This window comes from Cibotium barometz, chromosome 60 (assembly GCF_041138505.1).
Source record: "Cibotium barometz isolate CiBa-2024 chromosome 60, ASM4113850v1, whole genome shotgun sequence".
NCBI classification, from domain to species: domain Eukaryota; kingdom Viridiplantae; phylum Streptophyta; class Polypodiopsida; order Cyatheales; family Cibotiaceae; genus Cibotium; species Cibotium barometz.
The window spans coordinates 17018277-17040288 of record NC_141105.1 but is presented as its reverse complement, the minus strand read 5'-3'; the positions used below and the strand labels follow the sequence as shown (position 1 = coordinate 17040288).

General features: G+C 41.7%; 1 protein-coding gene across 1 annotated transcript; it reads left to right on the top strand.

The window, feature by feature from the left end:
- The first annotated feature begins 11568 nt into the window (after nucleotides 1-11568).
- LOC147605059 (increased DNA methylation 1-like) lies at nucleotides 11569-12948 on the top strand. Its single transcript, XM_086794277.1, has one exon. The coding sequence runs from the start codon at nucleotides 11584-11586 to the stop codon at nucleotides 12946-12948; it is 1365 nt and encodes a 454-aa protein (XP_086650403.1). The 5' UTR covers nucleotides 11569-11583.
- The last annotated feature ends 9064 nt before the right edge of the window (nucleotides 12949-22012 follow it).

Here is a 22012-nt window from a genome sequence, read left to right as displayed (position 1 = left end):
AACATTGAAAAGAATATAGAACTCTGACCTTTCTTTTCCTTTTCCATGCTGTTGGAGTTGCACTGGTGAATCTTCTGCTCTCTCCCAAACTTGAGCTGCAGCCTAGGTAACCTGGAGATCTGGCAGTGGTAGTGTGTTGGGTAGGAAGGGATCAGAGAGGGAAGGAAAAGGATGATGGGAGGGTGCTGGCAAGGATGAAAGACGGGGAGGGAAGAGTGGTTATGGAACTGATTATGAAATCATGATTGGCACAAGTTCCAAGGCAAAAAGTGTCCCATTCACATGTGCCAAGTTTCAAACTCCAAGAGATTTGGGCCCCATCCACACGTGTGAAAAAACGACTCCATTCCACATGTGTGGTATTTAGTAGCTGCCTTGTTTGTATTTTGCACTAATCTTTTTCCTCCTGTTTAATCTCTCCTTTCTTGGCCCTCCCCTCTCAGCTCTCTTGCCTCCCTACTCTGCACCATCAGCATCCTGACCAGCAGCACAGGTTCATCCCCAGCACAGGGTACTCATCAACAGCACAGCACACCCATAGATAGCTTCCAGGTCAATAAGACTCTCTATATCCTTATCTTCTTGTTTAATAGTATAACACACATACTTTTGGGATGTGATGTGGCTTAGATATTAGGATAAATACCACAAGCAGGAAGACTTTTGAATTGGGCTGGTTGAAATGACTGAAGGCATGTTCCAGCAGGCTGCCTCATGAATTTGCAGGAAAACACGAGGAGAAGGGTTTAGGAATTTCAAACAGCCGAAATCGCTTTTTGTTGCAAATCTTACTTTTGGGGCCTTTTTTGGCCGTTTTCGGGCCTCCGGATGTCGGATTCCAGCGTTTCCAGTGCCGTTTTTAGGGTTTTGGGCCGTTTCAGACGTGCCTGCGATGTCAGAATCACCAAATTCTGCACAAAAAATAATTTTTTTAAAGATTCAAATTGGATCACCTTATTAATGTGACACGCTTCTACGAACATACAATACTATTTATTTTTCTTATTTTCATCTTCTTTTGTTGAATTTTCAACGTAACGTTGGTCCACTCCTGATTGGTTGAGAGCCTATTTTCTCTCTGTTCTAAAATGCCCCAAAATGAGCTCCCTTTTTTCCTAATGTATTGTATTTAGTTGTAAAGACAGAGAAATCACTGTAGGAATGTACCAGCATGTTACTTCAAGTATTTGCAGGAAAACGCGAGAGTGAGCTGTCAGGAATTTCAAACTGTCGAAATCGCGTTTTGTTGTAAATTTATAAATGTTGCTTCATCCACCCCTGTCATTGCCTTTTTGTATCATTCCATGTTCTCCATGGCTGTAATCTCTTTCCATTGCTTTGTATGCAGCTTGTCAGAGTGATGGCAAGAACCAAGTCAACTGCAAGGAGTGCTGGCAAGGGGCCAGGGCTTGCAGCAGCAGCAGCAGCTGGGGTAGGTATCAAGGAATTTAGTGTGCCTCCACCAAAGGAAAGAGTAGCACATGGCAGGAAGGGGAAGCCAATGAGCCTGCTCTAGCAAAAGGCCAAGAGATTGAAACATGGTGCAGGTGTGCTAAAGGAGATCAGGAAGCAACACAAAAGCTATAGGCTTTGCAATCCCCAAGGCACCTTTTCAGAGACTAGTGAAAGACATATGTGATAGTTGGCACCTTGGTTTCAGGTGGAATAGGACTGCCATTCTTTCCTTATAGGAAATGGCAGAGGATTACTTGGAGAAATATTTTGAAGATGCAATGCTGGTAGCAGCCCATGCTCCCCATGCTCACAGGGTAACTCTGATGGCCAAAGACTTCAACACTTTGTCCAGAGTGAGATGGAGCTGGTCCATCCTGTGGAATGGCAGGACATCAAGATGAGAGACATATTATTAATTCCACCTACAAGAAAGTTGAAGTAGATCGAGAAGTAGATGAGGTTAAGGTTGTTGAAGTAACCCACTCAAAGAACACCAGAGGGAAAGCTGCTTATGAGGAGTCACTGAAGCAGCAAATAAAAGAATCCAAATCTATTATAGATATGGAGACTGTACAGAGGGAGATGCAGATACAGAGAAGGTTACAGGAGCTGGGCCCTAACATAGTTATCCATATTGAGGATGAAACTTCAGTGAATAATTTTGACTTGACAAAACCATGCTTGGCAGCATTGGCTCATAAGAATGAGTATTGCTCAGATACTATCATTCTTGCAATGCTCTAGTAAGTGTCTTTTATTTTACATTTGTTTGCAAAACAATCCTTCTTGTACCTCCTTTACACCCTACCCTAATTATTGTTTGGTCCAATGCAGCATGATGAGAAGCTGGCTTAACCACGCTGTACAGCATATAGTTCATATTATTGATCCTGCCATTTCCTCCAGGTTAAGAGATGCAAAGGAAACTCCCATGGATATTTCCAGTTGGTTCAGACACTGCAATTTTGATGTTATCGATGTTTTGCTACTGCAATCGATTCAGACACTGCAATTTTGATATTAACGATGTTTTGCTACTTCCATACCATAACAGGTAATTGGGTGATTGCTTCTTTTGGGATTCTTCTTTAAGATTGAGAACTCTTGTAGCCTTTGATTTCTTAATGCTTTTTTCCTTACACAGTGACCACTGGAGCTTTGCTTCTATTGACATCCAGCAGAAGCAATGCTTTATATTCAACTCTCTTAAAAACACACACAGAGAGCTGAAATTGTAAGTGGTGTGTGTGCTATTTTTAACTTTAAACTTTATTATTTTGATTTAATGCACACTAACTGAATTATATGTATTGCAGTTGTATTAGAAGGTTTCTAGATGCATTGGATCACTGTCCTCCTGATGTCAATCTTTTGGATTCAATAGAGTCAATAAATTTAGAGGTATAAAGTCGTTCCCTCTACTGATGTCTATTTCATGCTATGCCTTTGAACCTATTGAATAATTTTGTTTTGTTCAGATGTTAACAGTTTCTAACATATCTTTCCAACTGTACAGAAACCACAACAAGATGATACTTTCAAGCTATTTTGAGATAGGACAGCCAGACCTTGTAAGAAAAAATAATTTTCATTTAGCTTCAAAATAATTGATATTGGTACAAAGTGTTCTAAATCATCATATGCCACTGCAGATGAGAGAAGATAGCTTCAGCTCGAACTATGTATATAGTTTCAGAGCTGATACAATTTGGAAGTTTTTGAAGTATGCCTCCTCCAAACCTATTGTACCAGCTACTGTCGAGTTGGGTGAGAGCTCTAAAGTCCGAGAAGGTGTCATACACCTTGATGACACAGATGATGCTGATGTGGTGCCATAGGAACAAGGACCTAGTGCTGATGAGGAGAAGCCACAGGAACAAGGACCTACTACTACTGTTGATGTTATTGAGGAGAAGATGGAGCAGCAGCAAACAGATTCTCCAGGGGCACTAGAGGAGACAATGGAGCAGCACCAAGAGATTGTACAGGACAGGATGGAGCAGCAGAAAACAGATTCTCCAAAAAAAGATGATACGGAGATCTTGGACCATGTAGAGCAGCCTCTGGATCAGGCTGTAGATAAATAGAAAATGGTTGTCAAGAATATGTTCTACATATACAATTAAACACTTTTGTACAAAATTTTACTTTATTGAATATAATACCTTTTTTATGGAGTCTGTGTCTTCAAGAGAAGAAGAGGTTTAGTGAAGCACCAAAGCTTCACAATGGAGAGGCAAGGAAGAGGGAAGAAGGAAATACACTAAATTGAAAATTTCACTAGCATGGAAATACACTAAGATGAAAATACAAAGGAATGGGGTTCTATTTATAGGTGAGGGAGGCCGCCAACCAAACCCAACTGGGATCTAGATGCTTCCAGCTTCAGTTTAATCCAATTTGGACAAGTTTTGGACTAGTTAAACCCATTTTGGACTACCCATTTTTTGATCCAGTTTGAAAGAGGAGAGATGAGAGATGAAATATCTCACTTTTTTGAATAAAAGAATGGGGTAATGATGGGCCTTCTTGATGGTCTCCTCCCACCCCCCTGAGGTGTCAAAATTCACATTTTTATAAGGCTAAGTACCAGTACTAGTCAACTCTTCATCTTATGTGTCTCAATTTTCAAATTTTCAATGTCTTTGCATTTTATTGAACTCTCTCTTCTTTTGAGCACCTGCAAAAAAGCAATATGAATCAATAGGGTAAATTAAACTAATAGCAGTGCTTAATGAGACTAGGATAAGTCAGATGGTCTTGTTTTCTTAACACACCATGTGTGTTAGCATTGTCCAGCAACTGATAAAAATGATCAGTAAAAAATATACCCGATTGAGCTAGCTTTGTTGCACATCGACCTTGGTATTGTTGTTCTCCTATCGATCCATGCAAAATATCTATAAATCCCAGAATACAATCGATGTTTTGCCATGTCTCATACGATGAAGGGTATAAATCTGAAATAAAATAACACAAGAATGTCAATAAGCAAAGAAAGAAAGCTTCATCTTAAAAATCCATACACCTCATAAAGAACAAAACCACAATAGAAAAATATACAATTAGGCATGTATTGCAGAAGATCATTTGGATAGTCTCGCAAGACAAGTTCTTTATGCATGTACACATGGTTAATCAAAACTTCTTTCACCGATATCTTCCCTCTGGTGATTTTAAAATCTCGTACTCTTCCCTTCCATGACGCCAAGAAAATGTTTTTTGTCTGGGGTCTCTTTCTTTTGCTAGGTTGCATGAGCACCCATGCTCCTTTCAAAACACTAAACCTTTCCCAAGTTCCTTCCATTTTGACTGTACTTGAATTCTCTACCGAAGAAATAGAAGAAGCAGGTCGACGGGGTAAGGATGTGTGGTATAATTCTGCCTTCATAGCATTATCATCCATAGAGCGTCTTCCACAAGAATGGCCATAGTTTTTATTCACCATGGAGACCTTGTGAATCTGTAACAATAGCAAAGTAATGTAAACAAGATAACAAAGTGAAGTTTCAAAAAAGAGAAAGTGGGCAGACAGACAATTGACAAGAAACATCTTACTCTAAGCCAAACAGGATCAAGGGAGCAGTTTTGGAAAAGAAAAGGCTGCTGCACAATGAGGCAGTGGTGTAGAATGGTAGACCTTTCGAAGGAAAGGCAGCACAACATTTCAAAGTTCAAAGGAAGGTGGAAGCGAGAAGGCCCTTGTCAGAGAAAATGTCAGACTAGATTCTATCTTCATGTCCAAAGATCTTGTGAGAATAAAAAACCAATCTCCACATTAATGTAGCACGCTTGTACCTACATAAAGTATTATTTCTTTTATCTATTTTCTCTTATTTTTGTGAATTTTCAACGTTACATTGGCCCTCTGTTGATTGGTTGAGAGCTTATTTCTTTTATCTATTTTCTCTTATTTTTGTGAATTTTCAACGTTACGTTGGCCCTCTGTTGATTGGTTGAGAGCTTATTTTTCCAAATCGTTAAAGGCCCCAAAATGAGCTCCCTTTTTTCCTAATGACACTGCTTCTAGTTGATTATTAACTTACATATGAATCCTCCTAAAATAAAGAATGAGTGCTACTTGAATTGACCAAAAGTATAAAATATTTACCTTGGAAATTGGCAGGGGCTTGAATCATAGAGAACTAGTGGTTTTGTTCTTGGTTCTCAATCATGACATGAATTTTTCCTTTGAGCCCTTCTTCCTCGTCTCACAACATTGGAAGTGGTTGGTATTGCTAGAATAGGCCTCCTCTAATTTCTCTAACTTTGAGGGGGAGGTCCTTGAGACTATAGCTTCTAAAAATGTGATCCTAGAGCATAATTAACTAGATAGGAGACAACAACTAGAGAGTTGGGGCAATCATTCATAAAATATCGTGTTGTTAGTATCTTAAACACTTGCATTCTTTTTTAAGTTAGAATTATAAAATTAGTCATCAGCATTCAAGGGGAAAAGTCATGACCTCTAGATCTACTAGCTTCAAACATATGACTTCGATTTGGACCCTTGCTCTCCTTAGATTTAGGCATACTAAAATTTGAAGGAGCTCTCTTTAGGGGAGGAGGTAAAAAGGTTTTCTATTGGACCATTTCTTTGGGAAAGACTTGTACAAAATCTTATGCCATTGCTTCAATAGATAAGGGCTTTGCATTCTTCCCCAATCTATCCAATGGAGGGTCCAATTTTTTAATAAATTGATAAAGAAGAGACTCATTATCCATTGTTGGGGCATATCAAACAAGCTCGCATATGACTGGTGATATGCCTTAGATAGGTTTTTGATTTTGAGAAAGCTCTAGGAAGTCATTCATCTTTTCTTCTTGAAACTTGAGACGGTAAAATCTTTGATGAAGGTAGTTCTTCATATCTTCCCATCATAACTGTGGTCCCGAATTAAGATGATTAGATTAAGGATAGTTTCTCTAATTACTTCTAGCTACACCTGTAATCTTTAACCTACCTACAAGGGATGTCTTACTTTTATCATTATACTTGCAATATCAAAATACTTGTCCACAGAGTCAATCCAATAGTTTAACACTACCTCATTGAGGTTGTTACCTTCACCTTGGACAGGACGTGACTGGGATATGTGGAGAGCTTCTTTAACATCATTATCCAAGAGTTCTTTGGGTATAATAATATGATCATGATGTCCACGCCTCATGATTCTTGTGAAATAAAAGACTCATCTTATTTAATACTTCAACGATAATCACTTCATAAGAAAAGATATCTTTTATTTCTTCAAAAAGATTATTACATGGTGGGGGAAAATCTCAATCCTTGGACTCAAAAAGATGGAAATGATGATGCTGCTCTATAATTACAAACTTTTTGTAAGATACATAATCAAATGATTTAGTCTAGCTAAAGACTCATCTAAGGCAAAAATGCTTCTACCACAAATTCTAAATTCCTTTACAAAAAGATGGAAATGATGATGCTGCTCTATAATTACAAACTTTTTGTGAGTAAGATACATAATCAAATGATTTAGTCTAGCTAAAGACTCATCTAAGGCAAAAAGGCTTCTACCACAAATTCTAAATTCCTTTACAAAATCTAGACTAGAACCCAAAGTTCTCAATCCAAAAGGTCCTTTAATCTAGAACCCAAAATTCTCAATCCAAAAGGTCCTTTAATCTAGAACCCAAAATTCTCAATCCAAAAAAACTAAAAACAACGATGCTGCCCTACAATTAGAAGCTTTGTGCAAGGAAGATACAAACTCATATGATTTAGCTTGGCTAAATACCCATCTAGGGTGAAAAAACTTCACCACGAATTTTTTATTCCTTTATAAAATCTAGGCAAGGATAAAAAGTTATTAATTTTAGGGTCCAAAAAGTTAAAAACGACAATGCTGCCCTACAATTATAAACTTTCTATGAGGAAGATATAGACTCAGATGATTTAGCCTAGCTAAATACTCTTGTAGGGTGAAAATACTTCTATCATAAATTTTTATTACTTTGAAAAATCTAAAATTTCCATAATCATGGGCAAAGCTTAGATTTGAAGCATAAAACAGAAGATAAACTATGTCTATTATTACAATAAGCTTAGATTTGAAGCATAAAATAGAAGATAATCTGTGTCTAATATTACAATAAACTCCTCTTGTTGTTCATCCCTTTGATGTTGCCACCACAAATAAAGGTTGATAAGGCTGTCATAAATAAAGGCTCATAAGACTATCCAAGATAAAATTCTTCACATCCAAGATACAAATTTACAACCATCACTTAACCACTGGATAGATGGATGTAGGAATGTAGGAATGATGGATGCATACCTAATTGTGAGAAGAGGATGGATGCAACCAAAACATCAATGCCACATCTAATAGTAAGAGTAGTGTGGGTGACACTTGAAACTACCGTAAGAGTAATGGAGGTGCTATTGGAAACCAAATGAATTTAGTGATCTTAGCTTGTTTTTGGTGAGAAAGTGTCAACACAATCAATGAGCAAAGCAGAAGAACCTCAAGGCTTTGGTGGGAAAAGTTGAATATAATAAAGGGTCGAAAAGTGTAATATCTCAGGATATCCTTGCATGTGCATGAGTATCATCTAACATACCCATTAACCATGTGAGATCACACATTCCAAGATAACTTCCTCAAATACACCTAGATACACCCTTCAATATGGTTGAAATCCATTTGGTGAACTAACACATGGATCACCTATTTGCCCAATCGAAGATCAAGCACCCTCGTCGGGACACCAAAGGAGGTTCACACTTTGTTAATCCCAGGGACTATGCGATCGCCCAGCACGAGTGGCGCATGCCTTATCTCCTGAATATTCACCAAATGTGGGAAGAATACATGACTGCACACACCTAGAGAGGTCTGCATTAACCCCAAGTACATGCCAATCAAAAGGTAGTGGTCGTGCCACAAGTTCATGTGCATGGAAGGTAAAGTGGTATTCTACAACTTTCCCTACATTGATGGCCCTCATCCATGAAGATTCTCCTCCAAATGAAGAACTTTGATGACCTCTACTACCCCAAGGTCCTCGACCCCGATATGGTCACCACATGCCAATTCTTTCAGTTCATCCTCCGCCTCCTTGAGGAGGTGACCAATGGTGGGGGACAAGCAAAGCACGGCTAATCTTTGACCTCAATGAAGGTCCCACCTCTTTCGCTCTAGTAGATAGACCTTTATGGCATGGTCAAATATTAACACGATGACCACAGAGTGGTCACTTTCAAAGACATTTTGGATACTAGGTTTTGGAAGCCCTTTGAGATCGTGCGTTGATCGATCGATGGCTTTCTCACAAGCCCTTCAATATGTATTTCTACGAGATGGATGGCATTTTTGATACCAATGTGTGTTGGTAAGTCTCAACCCCATGCTAAGCCCTATTTACTACTTTCCACATTCTATACGGGCATTTTTGGTACCAATGTGTGTTGGTAAGTCTTAACCCCATGTGAGGCCCTATTTACTACTTTCCACATTCTTTATGGGCCCACTTTGGGTATAAAACCCTTGTCGATGGGATACTACACATAAGCTAGCATTGTTAAAATTAACGGATATCTAAATGTTGCTTTCCACATTAAGAACTTTGTGGAAGGCAAGTTTTATGTCATCAATGTAGGAATGATGAATGAATACCTAGTCTCGAGAAGGCATGTTTTATGTCATGAATGTAGGAACGATGGTGCATACCTAATCTTGAGAAGAGGATGGATGCAACCAAAACATCAATGCCGCATCCAATAGGAAGAGTAGTGTGGGTGACACTTGAAACTATCGTAAGAGTAATGGAGGTGCTATATTGGAAACCAAATTAATTAATTGAGTGATCTTAGCTTGTTTATGTGATGATTTTTTGTGGCTTGCAATCTAACCATTGTTATTTCCCACTTTTGGCAACATCATTGGCTTCACATTTCCTTCTCAACATCTTCATGAGTGAAGGGTCAAGGCACTCATCAAGATTCGAGATTGTGCATTACATTCCTAATATCACTTCAAGATTGTGCCCTTGATACAAATTAGAATCTTGCAACAATGGCTCTAACAAATTCAGAAAGAAAAGAGAGAGAGAGAGAGAGAGAGGGAGAGAGAGAGAGAGAGGGAGAGAGGGAGAGAGAGATTGTTATTAGCTTAATTAGTAATTAAGGGTCAAGTCACAGACCAGCAAGGTTCTTCAAAGGCCTTTGCCTTAGCAGCGTATTGATCACACAGCACAGTACGCCTCGTGTGTAAAACATGTATGTCAGGAAAAAAACTGCACACAAACCAGCAAAAGCTAAGATCAAAGTATATTTCGAAGCATTTATAGTACACTAGAGTTGCCATCCCGAGATTGATTGTAAGAAAGGGATGATTCTCAAATTTCATTTTATGATTGCAAGCAAAACAATGCAACTTTGTAATCGCTGGGGCCAAGGCAAGCGCTGCCTCACAAAAGCTGATGAGGATCGAATAACAGAGCCGGCCTGATCCCTTCCTTCCTTCTAATCTTCTTGTGCAACTCATGCCTCTCTATCAGTGGCAACCAACAAGAGGCCGCCGATGCTGTAAAGCCATGGGCGCAAAGCTTGCGAGTTGACTAGCAACAGCTTCATGATTCTTGAATTGTACTGATGTCCTTTGTCTCTTGCAGCAGGCCGATTTCTGCTGTTCACCACAGAGACTAGCTTTTGAAGGACGACGATCTGAGCTCCACATCAAGCTTTTGTGGAGAAGAGTGGTGCCAGGGAAGCTCATCAAATTGAAACTAGCACAGAATTGTTTCTTCTCTTGAGGCTGAAGAGGTTGGAAGCCGAATTTTCCAGTCCATGCGTCCATCGTGTCCGGAATAGAGGGCAGGAGGAGTTTGCACACCCCTAGTTCACTGAGCATGCTTTCGAGAGAGAGCATTAGCATCATGCACAATCCCCGCTGCCTGTACCCTGGCCTGGTGCCAACAAAGGGTATTTCGGCCATGGTAGATCCGTCACGGCGGCTTCTGGAGCCATGAATCCTGATGGTGGCTACACATACCACCTCCTGCTGTAGAACCCCTCCACGCCTCGTGGCTTGCAAGAGCAGGAAAGTGAAAGCCACTGCAATCGAGCCTTTGAGAGTGGAGGTGTGGGGTCTTTCTACTGAAGACTATCTGGGCGAGGACATCAACATTGGTCTTCTCATCGATGATGGGGCAGAAGCATTCTTGCAGCACACTGAGTGCATCAGAGAGGTGTTTGTTGCAGGAGCTGTGGTGGGTGGCGGGTTGAACATCATCGACATGGTCTGCGGCATCTTCAAGGCTCGAAGAAGACCTTGTTGACCTCGCAAGCATCCAAGAGAGGCCCTTCTGTAGAGGATGCAGGGTGCCTACGAGCAGCTGGAGTCTGGTAAAGAGGTCTTCGCAGTGGAGACTACAGAACCAAGCACGACCATCCTGCTCATGGGTGCCGCTGTGGTAGCATGCATGGCCGCTGCACAGTGACGATGGTATTGCACATGGCATTGGGAGCATTGGAGCACATATTGCTGTTGGCCGCCGGCGGTCGACTTAATGAACCTTGAGCTGCACAGCCACATCGACATAGAGAGCAGAACCATCTGGTTTTGGAAGGAAGGGGGCTACCGAAGCCGATGCAGGTGGGGTGAAAAGCCGAGCGACAGCCATGGCAGGGTAGGAGGAGACCATCCCCATCATCTCCGCAGACCTGGCAAAATTCATCATCATGTTCATACGTTGTAGGGGCTTCTTCTTCTTGCAGGCTGCTACTAGTCGTCTCTCTGTTGCCCGTGCCTGCATCGATCGTTTTCTGCCGCTCCTACTCTTGCTGGTAAAGGTCTAGCAAAAGCTTGCCGTAACGCCTCTTGCCTAGCTGTACTTCAAGTCCCACCATCTTTTGTTTGCCTCTTGCGATGCGATTCCTCTTCCGCTTCTCGTCTGTGCTACGGAGAGGTACGAAGATGAAGAGCCACGTGAGCCCCACAGTTTTCGCCTATCAGCTACGGAGAGGTATGAAGATGAAAACTATCCTCCCATAGCTGATAGGCGAAAACTGTCGGGCTCAGGTGGGTCTTCATCTTCGTACCTCTCCGTAGCACAGACGAGAAGCGGAAGAGGAATCGCATCGCAAGAGGCAAACAAAAGATGGTGGGACTTGAAGTACAGCTAGGCAAGAGGCATTACGGCAAGCTTTTGCTGGACCTTTACCAGCAAGAGCAGGAGCGGCAGAAAACGATCGATGCAGGCACGGGCAACAGAGAGACGACTAGTAGCAGCCTGCAAGAAGAAGAAGCCCCTACAATGTATGAACATGATGATGAATTTTGCCAGGTCTGCGGAGATGATGGGGATGGTCTCCTCCTACCCTGCCATGGCTGTCGCTCGGCTTTTCACCCCACCTGCATCGGCTTCGATAGCCCCCTTCCTTCCAAAACCAGATGGTTCTGCTCTCTATGTCGATGTGGCCTGTGCAGCTCAAGGTTCATTAAGTCGACCGCCGGCGGCCAACAGCAATATGTGCTCCAATGCTCCCAATGCCATGTGCGATACCATCGTCACTGTGCAGCGGCCATGCATGCTACCACAACGGCACCCATGATGCAGGATGATCGTGCTTGGTTCTGTAGTCTCCACTGCGAAGACCTCTTTACCAGACTCCAGCTGCTCGTAGGCACCCTGCATCCTCTACAGAAGGGTCTCTCTTGGATGCTTGCAAGGTCAACAAGGTCTTCTTCGAGCCTTGAAGATGCCGCAGACCATGTCGATGATGTTCAACCCGCCACCCACCACAGCTCCTGCAGCAACAAACACCTCTCTGATGCACTCAGTGTGCTGCAAGAATGCTTCTGCCCCATCATCGATAAGAAGACCAATGTTGATGTCCTCGCCCAGATAGTCTTCAGCAGAAAGACCCCACACCTCCACTCTCAAAGGCTCGATTGCAGTGGCTTCTACACTTTCCTGCTGTTGCAAGCCACGAGACGTGGAGGGGTTCTACAGCAGGAGGTGGTATGTGTAGCCACCATCAGGATTCATGGCTCCAGAAGCCGCCGTGACGGATCTACCATGGCCGAAATACCCTTTGTTGGCACCAGGCCAGGGTACAGGCAGCGGGGATTGTGCATGATGCTAATGCTGTCTCTCCAAAGCATGCTCAGTGAACTAGGGGTGCGCAAACTCCTCCTTCCCTCCATTCCGGACACGATGGACGCATGGACTGGAAAATTCGGCTTCCAACCTCTTCAGCCTCAAGAGAAGAAACAATTCTGTGCTAGTTTCAATTTGATGAGCTTCCCTGGCACCACTCTTCTCCACAAAAGCTTGATGTGGAGCTCAGATCATCATCCTTCAAAAGCTAGTCTCTGTGGTGAACAGCAGAAATCGGCCTGCTGCAAGAGACAAAGGACAGCTGCAGTACAATTCAAGAATCATGAAGCTATTGCTAGTCGACTCGCAAGCTCTGCGCCCATGGCTTTACAACATCGGCGGCCTGTTGTTGGCTGCCACTGACAGAGGGGCATGAGCTGCACAAGAAGATTAGAAGGAAGGAAGGGATCAGGCCGGCTCTGTTATTCGATCCTCATCAGCTTTTGTGAGGCAGCGCCTGGCTTGGCCCCAGTGATCACAAAGTGCCCGGGAGAATCAGGGCAGTTGCATTGTTTGGCTTGCAATCATAATGAAATTCCAGAATCATCCCTTTCTTACAATCAATCTCGGGATGGCAGCTCTAGTGTACTATAAATGCTTTAAATATACTTTGATCCTAGCTTTTGCTGGTCTGTGTGCAGTTTTTTTTCTTGACATACATGTTTTACACAACACGAGGCGTACTATGCTGTGTGATCAATACGCTGCTAAGGCAAAGGCCTTCGAATGACCCTTAATTACTAATTAAGCTAATAACAATCTCTCTCTCTCTCTCTTTCTTTTCTTTCTAAATTTGTTAGTCATTGTTGTCAGATTCTAATTTGTATCAAGGGCACAATCTTGAAGTGATATTGGGAATGTAATGCACAATCTCGAATCTTGATTAGTGCCTTGATCCTTCACTCATATGAAGATTATAATAATTACCATGGATGCATGTACTAAGCACCCGTTAAACGTGTTTATTAATAGCCAGATACTAACTATTGCAAGCCTTTGTGTGATCACAATTGAGGAGGATATCACAATACTTGAAGCACATTGGATTTGGTCTTGATAAATCTTTCCAAGACCTAATATGTGGAGTGCTGTAAAACTGTACTTTTGAAGTTATAAACATTGTTGAGTCAATAGAGCACTTCAGCCAAGGTGTTATGTGTTTCTACATTAGAGATGTTGAGAAGGAAATGTGAAGCCAATGATGTTACCAAAAGTGGAAAATAACAATGGTTAGATTGCAAGCCACAAAAAATCATCACATAAACGAGTTAAGATCACTCAGTTAATTTGGTTTCCAATATAGCACGTCCCACACTACTCTTCCTATTGGATGTGGCATTCATGAATGTTTTGGTTGCATCCATCCTCTTCTCACGATTTGGTATGCATTCATCATTCCTACATTCATGACATAAAACATGCCTTTTCATGACATAAAACTTACCAACACAAATTAGTATAAAAATGCCACCACTCTCGTAGAAATACGTATTGAAGGGCTTGTGAGAAAGCCATCAATCATTCATCATTCCTACGTTCATGACATAAAACATGCCTTTTCATGACATAAAACATGCCTTTTCATGACATAAAACTTACCAACACACATTGGTATAAAAAATGCCACCGGTCTCATAGAAATACGTATTGAAGGGCTTGTGAGAAAGCCATCAATCAATGAGCGCATGATCTCAAAGGGCTTCACCAACACACATTGGTATAAAAAATGCCACCGGTCTCATAGAAATACGTATTGAAGGGCTTGTGAGAAAGCCATCAATCAATGAGCGCATGATCTCAAAGGGCTTCCAAAACGTAGTATCCAAAATGTGTTTGAAAGTGATCACTTTGTGGTGGTTGTGTTATATTTGACCATGCCATAAAGGTCTATCTACTAGCAAAAGAGTTGGGACCTTCATTGAGATCGAAGATTAGCCACTCTTTGCTTGTTCACCATTGGTCACCTCCTCAAGGAGGAGGATGATGAACTGAAAGAATTGGCATGTGGTGACAATAGCAGGGTCAAGACCTTGGGGTAGTAGAGGTCGTCAAAGTTCTTCATTTGGAGCAGCATCTTCGTGGATGAGGTGTGGGGGCATCAATGTAGGGATAGTTGTAGGATGCCTCTTTACTTTCCATGCATAAGAACTTGTGGTATGACCACCGCCTTTTGATTGGCATGTACTTGGGGTTAATGCATACGTCTCTAGATGTAGTCATGTATTTTTGCCACATGTGGCGATCACTAAGGAGATGGGAACCTGCTGAAGACCATACAAGGCCTTCCGGAACCTCTAAACCACCCCCTTCTAAACCTCGGAATCTCAAAGCTTGGAGACTGCTCAACATCCACCTCCTACTGCAAGTCACCGCCTGCCACTTGCTTGGCTTTCCTACAAGTCCCCTGGTAAAGATCCTCCACAACTGTAGGAGGCTCTTTGTCCCACTGATACAAGACATATGAACATAGTTCACCTGTAAAGGCTCCTCTGACTGACGAACACAAGAACTGGAGTGTTCCTGCCTGTTGACACCATTCGGCAATCCATCCACTATCTGGTCTTGGAAAGCCTGCTGCGCCACCGTGCAGACGTATCCACATTCAAGTGGTCATGACAAAACTGCCACACATCACCTAACTAAGAACCTATAAGAGAGAGTGCTAATAATTTGTAGATATCATTCTCCACTGCACCTTCCCATAATTTGATACCGCTCTAATACTACAAGGAAAAGCGATCGTAGGTGCATCTATAGACGCATTTTGATAACGTGGTTTAAAATATTACGGGCACGTTTATAAGTGCGTCTACCGAAGCGCGTTTACTGCATAATAGACGTGCTTCATAATGATGCGCTCTGGAAATTTAAAAAAAAAACAGAGAGCTGCTTGTGTAAATGTACAACTGTATTTTCTGCACATGCAGCTACATTTTCTGCACAGGCAACTCTCTGGTTTAAGTTTTTGCTTACTTGTACATAGATGAATCAAGATCAACAAAGATATCCACATAAAAACTTAAATTAAAGATAGATATGCATAAAAAGGTTTGTGAACACACTTCAAATATTAATTAAAGAAGATGAGAAATTTCATTTTATATCCAAAAACTTGTCCATACATGATTGTAGCCACATAAGGCTTGAATAAAAACATAGATATATAAAGAAGATGGAAATTTTCATCTTATATCTAAGAAGTTGTCCATACATGATGGTAGCCACATGACGCTTGAAAAAGAAACATATTTGCATAAACCAAAACTATACATGAAGAAAAACTAGCGGGCGACTACTCAGAGGAGTCATCACTCTCCGAGTCTTCTTGTCCTCCTCCTCCTTGTCCACCTTGTGCCTACACAAAGTGAAGATATATATAAATAAAAATAGAAAGTATTATAAAGGTCGAAACATGTTTTGTAAATAAAAATAAAAAGTATTACCTATATTGGTGTTCTCCTTGCTCGATTGTATTGTTCGTCGGAGATGATCCTTTCATCCCATGTATCTCCTCTACTGTGGGGCGAATGATGGTAGCCAGTCTCTGCTGGGGTAGGATCTCTACCCACAATGTTACATTACATCACAAGACAAACATTACAATAATTATAACACAACTCAAATAGAGAGCATACAAAGAAAAGACATGAAGTTGCACTATACATACGAACTTGGCCTCCCATGATGCACGACCTCCAGATCTAAAGTGCGACGTTCTATATTGCTCCATTTGTATTCGTCACGCTTCTCTTTGTTGTTGGTTCACTAATCCTTCTAAGAGCTCCCTCTTGTCTTTCTTCCACTCGCCCTTATGCGTAGTAGATGGCTTACTATGTCCATTTTGACCGACATCTATTCGGGCTTTCTCCTCCTTTGCATGTCTCCTTACGAGAGACCTCCTATTCTTAAGTATGTCTTTGATTTTGTGTCATGCCCATCTACTGTTAAACCTTTGGTCATGAGGATTAGGATACTTCCTGTGGAAAGCTTTAATGCAATCATCCACTAGGCTCTCCCTTTGCTGCTGCTTGAAATGTATAAAGCAGTCTTTATAGTGTGCAAAAACTACCTAGCGTAAGTAGTTTACCACCTCCTTCCCCACCACAAGAGTCATCAACTATGCCACCCACATCTGTGATATCATAATATGATATATCACCATGATGTGGTGACTCTGAAGAACTATCCCACCCCCAAAGCACTGCCCTAGGCATCCTCTATCTCCTCTACCTTCACTCTCAGTGTGTTAGTGCGGCGTGAGATACGACCGCCACTATCTCCACGACTACCCTCCCTACGACGACGGCTATAGCCTACCACTCTCTCATGAGAGCCATGATAACTGTGAGGTGTCATATCTCCTGAAGGTAGAGGTGTAGGAGATGCTGTAGCACTAATTGGGGCTGATAGATGAGGGGTGAATGTAAAGGCAGATGAAGTGCCTGGCAAGGGTGTGCCACATAACCATCATAGGTAAATCTCTGCACAGGATTTCTCACTCTCCCAGATCTTCGCAGCTTTTCATTCATGGCTTCCATAGCCTTCTTTACACCAGGTGTTCTCATAGCTGGGATCCCAAGCTCCTCATCAAGGCTCATATCTGAGCCACTAGACTCTCCATCAACATGAGAATGCCCTGCAGAAATGTCAGGCATACCAAGAGGCTCAACCACTTTCTCTTTTCCTTTACGTTATGTAGTAATCACATTTGCAGGACTGGTATTATGACGCAGCCTGCCACTCCATGGTCTATCAACAGACCCACTAGATGAGGACTCTCCTGGTCCACTCAAAGACTGTGATTGCTGACCTGCATTCTGTGCAACCACACTTCCACTCACATCAGCCCCAACAGCTTCTTTTTCAGCAACATACCAACTGCTCATCTCATCAAAAACAACATCCCTGCTTACCCTCAACTCCCGTGTAGCAGGGTTATAACACCTGTATCCCTTTTGCTCAAGGGAATATCCAATAAACACACATTTTTCAGCTTTCGGATCCAGCTTAGTTCTCAGCTCATCTGGCACATGCACATATGCAATGCATCCAAAGACTTTCAGATGAGACAAATCTGGTTTTCTGCCAGTAAACCTCTCCTCTGGAGTTACATCATGTATGGCTGCAGTTGGAGTCCTGTTCATGATGTATACTGCTGTAGAAACAGCCTCAGCCCAATAGCAATGCGGCATATTCTTCTCTTCCATCAATGCTCGCGCAATCTCAGCAATGTGCCTGTTTTTCCGCTCAGTAACTCCATTTTGCTGCGGAGTGTATCTGCATGTGAACTGCCTCCGAATACCATTCTTCTTAAAAAATTCAGAGAACTCATTGGAGAAGTATTCTCCCCCTCCATCTGACCTTAGGCACTTGACATATTTCCCTGTTTGCTTTTCAACCAAAACTCTGAAATTCTGAAAGTGAGTGAACACCTCACTCTTCTCTTTCATGAAATATACCCACACTTTCCTTGTGTGGTCATCAATGAAAGTCACATAATACCTGCAACCTCCCATAGATATGGTCTTCGTAGGACCCCATACATCTGAATGCACAACATCTAGTGCATTTCTGCTCACATATCTGTTACGTGGAAACACATTCTTTGTTTGCTTCCCAAATTGGCATGCTTCACAGATTTTATGCATACCTTCCACTTTAAATTTTGGCAGCCCTGTCACAATTCCTTTTGTCTGCATAGACTTCAATCTCTGCACATTCACATGTCCAATTCTTTTATGCCATGTGTCTGTGTCTGCAACAATTCCTGAACCATTTGCAAACATCGCAGCACTCATTTTAGGCATGTCTACATTCAACGTAAACATTCTGCCCACTCTGTTGCCTTTTGCAACCAACCTAACCTGAACCTAAAAGCATGGAAGTTATTCTTGTCAAGCTTCTGAGCCAAAATCTGAGTTATCCCATCATTTGACATCTTGCCAAACACACAATTTTACCAGAAACTGCACTCTGGTTTTTCTGCACAAACTGCTGTATTTTCTACACAGCGGTACTGTAGTACTCTCAAATGTCACAACCAGTGACTTCAATGTGCATACATACACCCAATGGCAACTGTAGACCTCTTTGCAGCACCCACAGTGTTTGCACAGTCAATCTGTCTTCCTGCAGCTCTTAAAACAGAGTTCTGCAGAGAATCGATGACTTACCCGCAGTGCTCGAAATCGCCTGTTTTCTAAAAAACGGAGGTCCAGACGTGCCGCCCGAAACGCGTTTTCGGCCCAAAAAATTTAGTCCGTAGGACTGTATAGTTGCCCAATAGCTTTACTCCCGCGAAGAAAGCTCCTCAATCAGAGATCGTTACCGGTGCCTCCCGTAGAGCTCCCGACAAGGGTGTAGTCACCAACACAAATAGGGAAGAGTAGTTGAAGCTCTTACCCTCGTACCACTTCCTGTGGTTCTCTTGCTTGTAGCTCAGCCCTTAAGCACGAACTAGACTCTGATACCATGAAAAGATGCAGGGGGGAAGAGAGCTTGAGCTCTAGCAAGCACACACACACACACTCACAAAACCCTAATAGAGAACACACAAGGTGAGAGGCTGAAAATCTTCTTCTTCTCTACTCAACACTCAACACTCCATATACAAAAATAAGAGTACACACAATATGAAAGGTACTCAACCAATACATACACGGGTTCTCTATAGTGTGAACCTGACTAAAATGAGCTGGCGCTATAACTATGCCAAAATGAGCTGGCGCTATAACTATGCCAGTCTCTAGAATGGCTGTCACACAGCCTGTCATCCCACTGGCCGCATATCTCCCATGATCTCACCAACCATGCCAGTGGTGTGAGTGTGGGGCCTATCCCCCAGGCGGTCAGTGGCCACCGCCTCACTAGACGAGCTCGATATCTCAACAGCCTTATGCATAAAGCTATGCATGAGGCTTATGCATAAAGCATGCATGAGCATTATGCATAAAGCTTATGCGCAAACCTACAAAACAAATCCCTAGCACCCAAGGGTACAATAATAATAGAGAAAAGATAGAAAAGTACTTACCTCTTTTTCGTGATGTTGAGAGGATTAGAGGACCTACAAAACCAACAAAAGGGTAAGGAAAGGATTAGTAATGCATACATACAAAAGCTTATGCAAGCTATGCCACTATGCAAGCCTTATGCAAACTATGCCGCTATGCAAGCCTTATGCAAACTATGCCAAAGCTTATGCATAAAGCATGCATGAGGCCTTATGCATAAAGCATTATGCATAAGGCTTATGCATAAGGCTTTAAGCATAAAGCTATGTATGAGACCTTATACATAAAGCATGCATGAGGCCTTATGCATAAAGCTATGTATGAGACCTTATGCATAAAGCATGCATGAGACCTTATGCATAAAGCCTATGCATGACGCCTATGCATAAAGCACTATGCAAGCCACGCTAGCTAAACGAAACCATGTCCCGGCACTATGCATTAAGCATGCATGCATAGATTAAGCTCTATTATGCATAGAGCTTAATGCATGCATAGAGCTTAATCTATGCATAGATCTCTATGCATTATGAATGCATGCATAGAGCTTAATCTATGCATTAAGCTCTATGAATAGAGCTTAATGCATAAATTAAGATTTATGATTAGAGCTCTATTCATAGATTAAGCTCTATGCATAGAGGACCTACAAAATAAAACCCCTCTTTTTGGTAGATAAAAATAGAGGAAAGAGAGGATAAAAAGATATGAAAGAGAGGAAAGATAGGAAAGCACTTATCTCTTTTTGGTGATGTTGAAAGAGAAGATTATAAGACCTAAAAAACCAACAAAAAGGTGAGGAAAGGATTAGTAATGCATACATACAAAAGCCCTAAGAACCTAATGCATACATACAAAATCGAAAAGAGAGGAAAGAGAGAAAAGCATTTACCTCTTTTTGGTGAAGTTGAAAGAGAGGATTAGAAGACCTACAAAACAAAACAAAAAGTTGAGAAAAGAATTAGTAATACAAAACCCTAAAAGTGTGAATAGCATGGATACACAAGGAGGTTTAAGCCTTATGCATAAGGTGGTTTAAGTATGAGCCTCTTATGTATAAGAGGCTTATGCATAAGAGGCCTCTTATGCAAAAGATGCCTCTTATGCATAAGAGGCCTCTTTTGCATAAGCCTCTTAGGCTTATGCATAAGAAAGAGAGAGAGAGAGAGAGAGAGAGAGAGAGAGAGAGAGAGAGAGAGATAGAGAAGAGAATACCATTCAAAAGTTTTAAACATAAGAAGCTTATGCATGAGAGAGAGAGTGAAGGGAATACCAATCAAAAACCCTAATTCTAAACATACCATTCAAAAACTTGGTGAGATGAAGCTTGAGAGGGAGTGTAGGATCCCACTGTCCCCTCCGCACACCAGATTCCTGGTAGCTGGCAGCAGAAGCACCTCCCTCATGCGCAGGGCAGGGTTTCCCACACCCTCGAATGTCCAGGCACGAGACTAAGCTGGTGGTCATTCCGAAAACCGAAACCGAGAAAATTTTCCATGCCTAGAAAACAGGGACGATTCCACCATTTTTATTTTCTTAACAAATTTTTCGAACGAGGTCAAGATACTGAACTAACCTTCATCTGATTAAATCAGATAGAAGGGAAAGTGACCCTGGCCGTTTCCACAATCTTTAACCTGGCGAGAGCCATCTTGCTTCTCTCATTGTAGCCAATTACATCAAAGTATTCTTCCATAGCCTCAATCCACTTTTCCACTTCACCTAACTGCTCTCCTTCACCCTTGATGGGACCAAGTTGGGATCTGTGCAGGGCTTTTCGAACATCCAAATCTAACTCTTCGTCATTAAAGGATCTGGTTGCCTTACAGAGGCCGCACGCCTCATGACTGACAAAATGAGATTTTTGTCAGCTTAACTTTGGCAATAGATTTATGATTATTTAATTTTTAAGATTTATCTTTAAATAAATAATTATTTCATCATACTTCTTGAACAAGATTAACCATATTCACAATCATGAAAGCAATTTGGATTTATTTATTTTTTTGTAAAACCTCATTTATTATCAAAAGTTTTTGATATATACATAGAGCATCATGGCTCCAAAGTCACTGCCTCAATCGCGTACGCATAAAGAAGCAAAACTACGAAGGAGACATGCCATGGTACACACGATTCATTACAAAAAGAGGTGCTGTGATTCTACTTCTAGGGATAAAGCGGCTAAGAAGCCTAAAAACTCGGCATGAAATTCTGAAGTTCTTGGGTGAATGATCAAAGAGTTGTACATGCTGAACAAGCCCTAGCCTTATTAGAATCATGGCTAAGGAAATATTTTGCCTGAGCCTCTGACGCTGACTGGTACTGATATTAATACATCGTCCTCCAAAGAACCACATATATCGACATCGCTCAATAGGATCAAGAAAGTAAAGACTCTCAAAATGACGTGC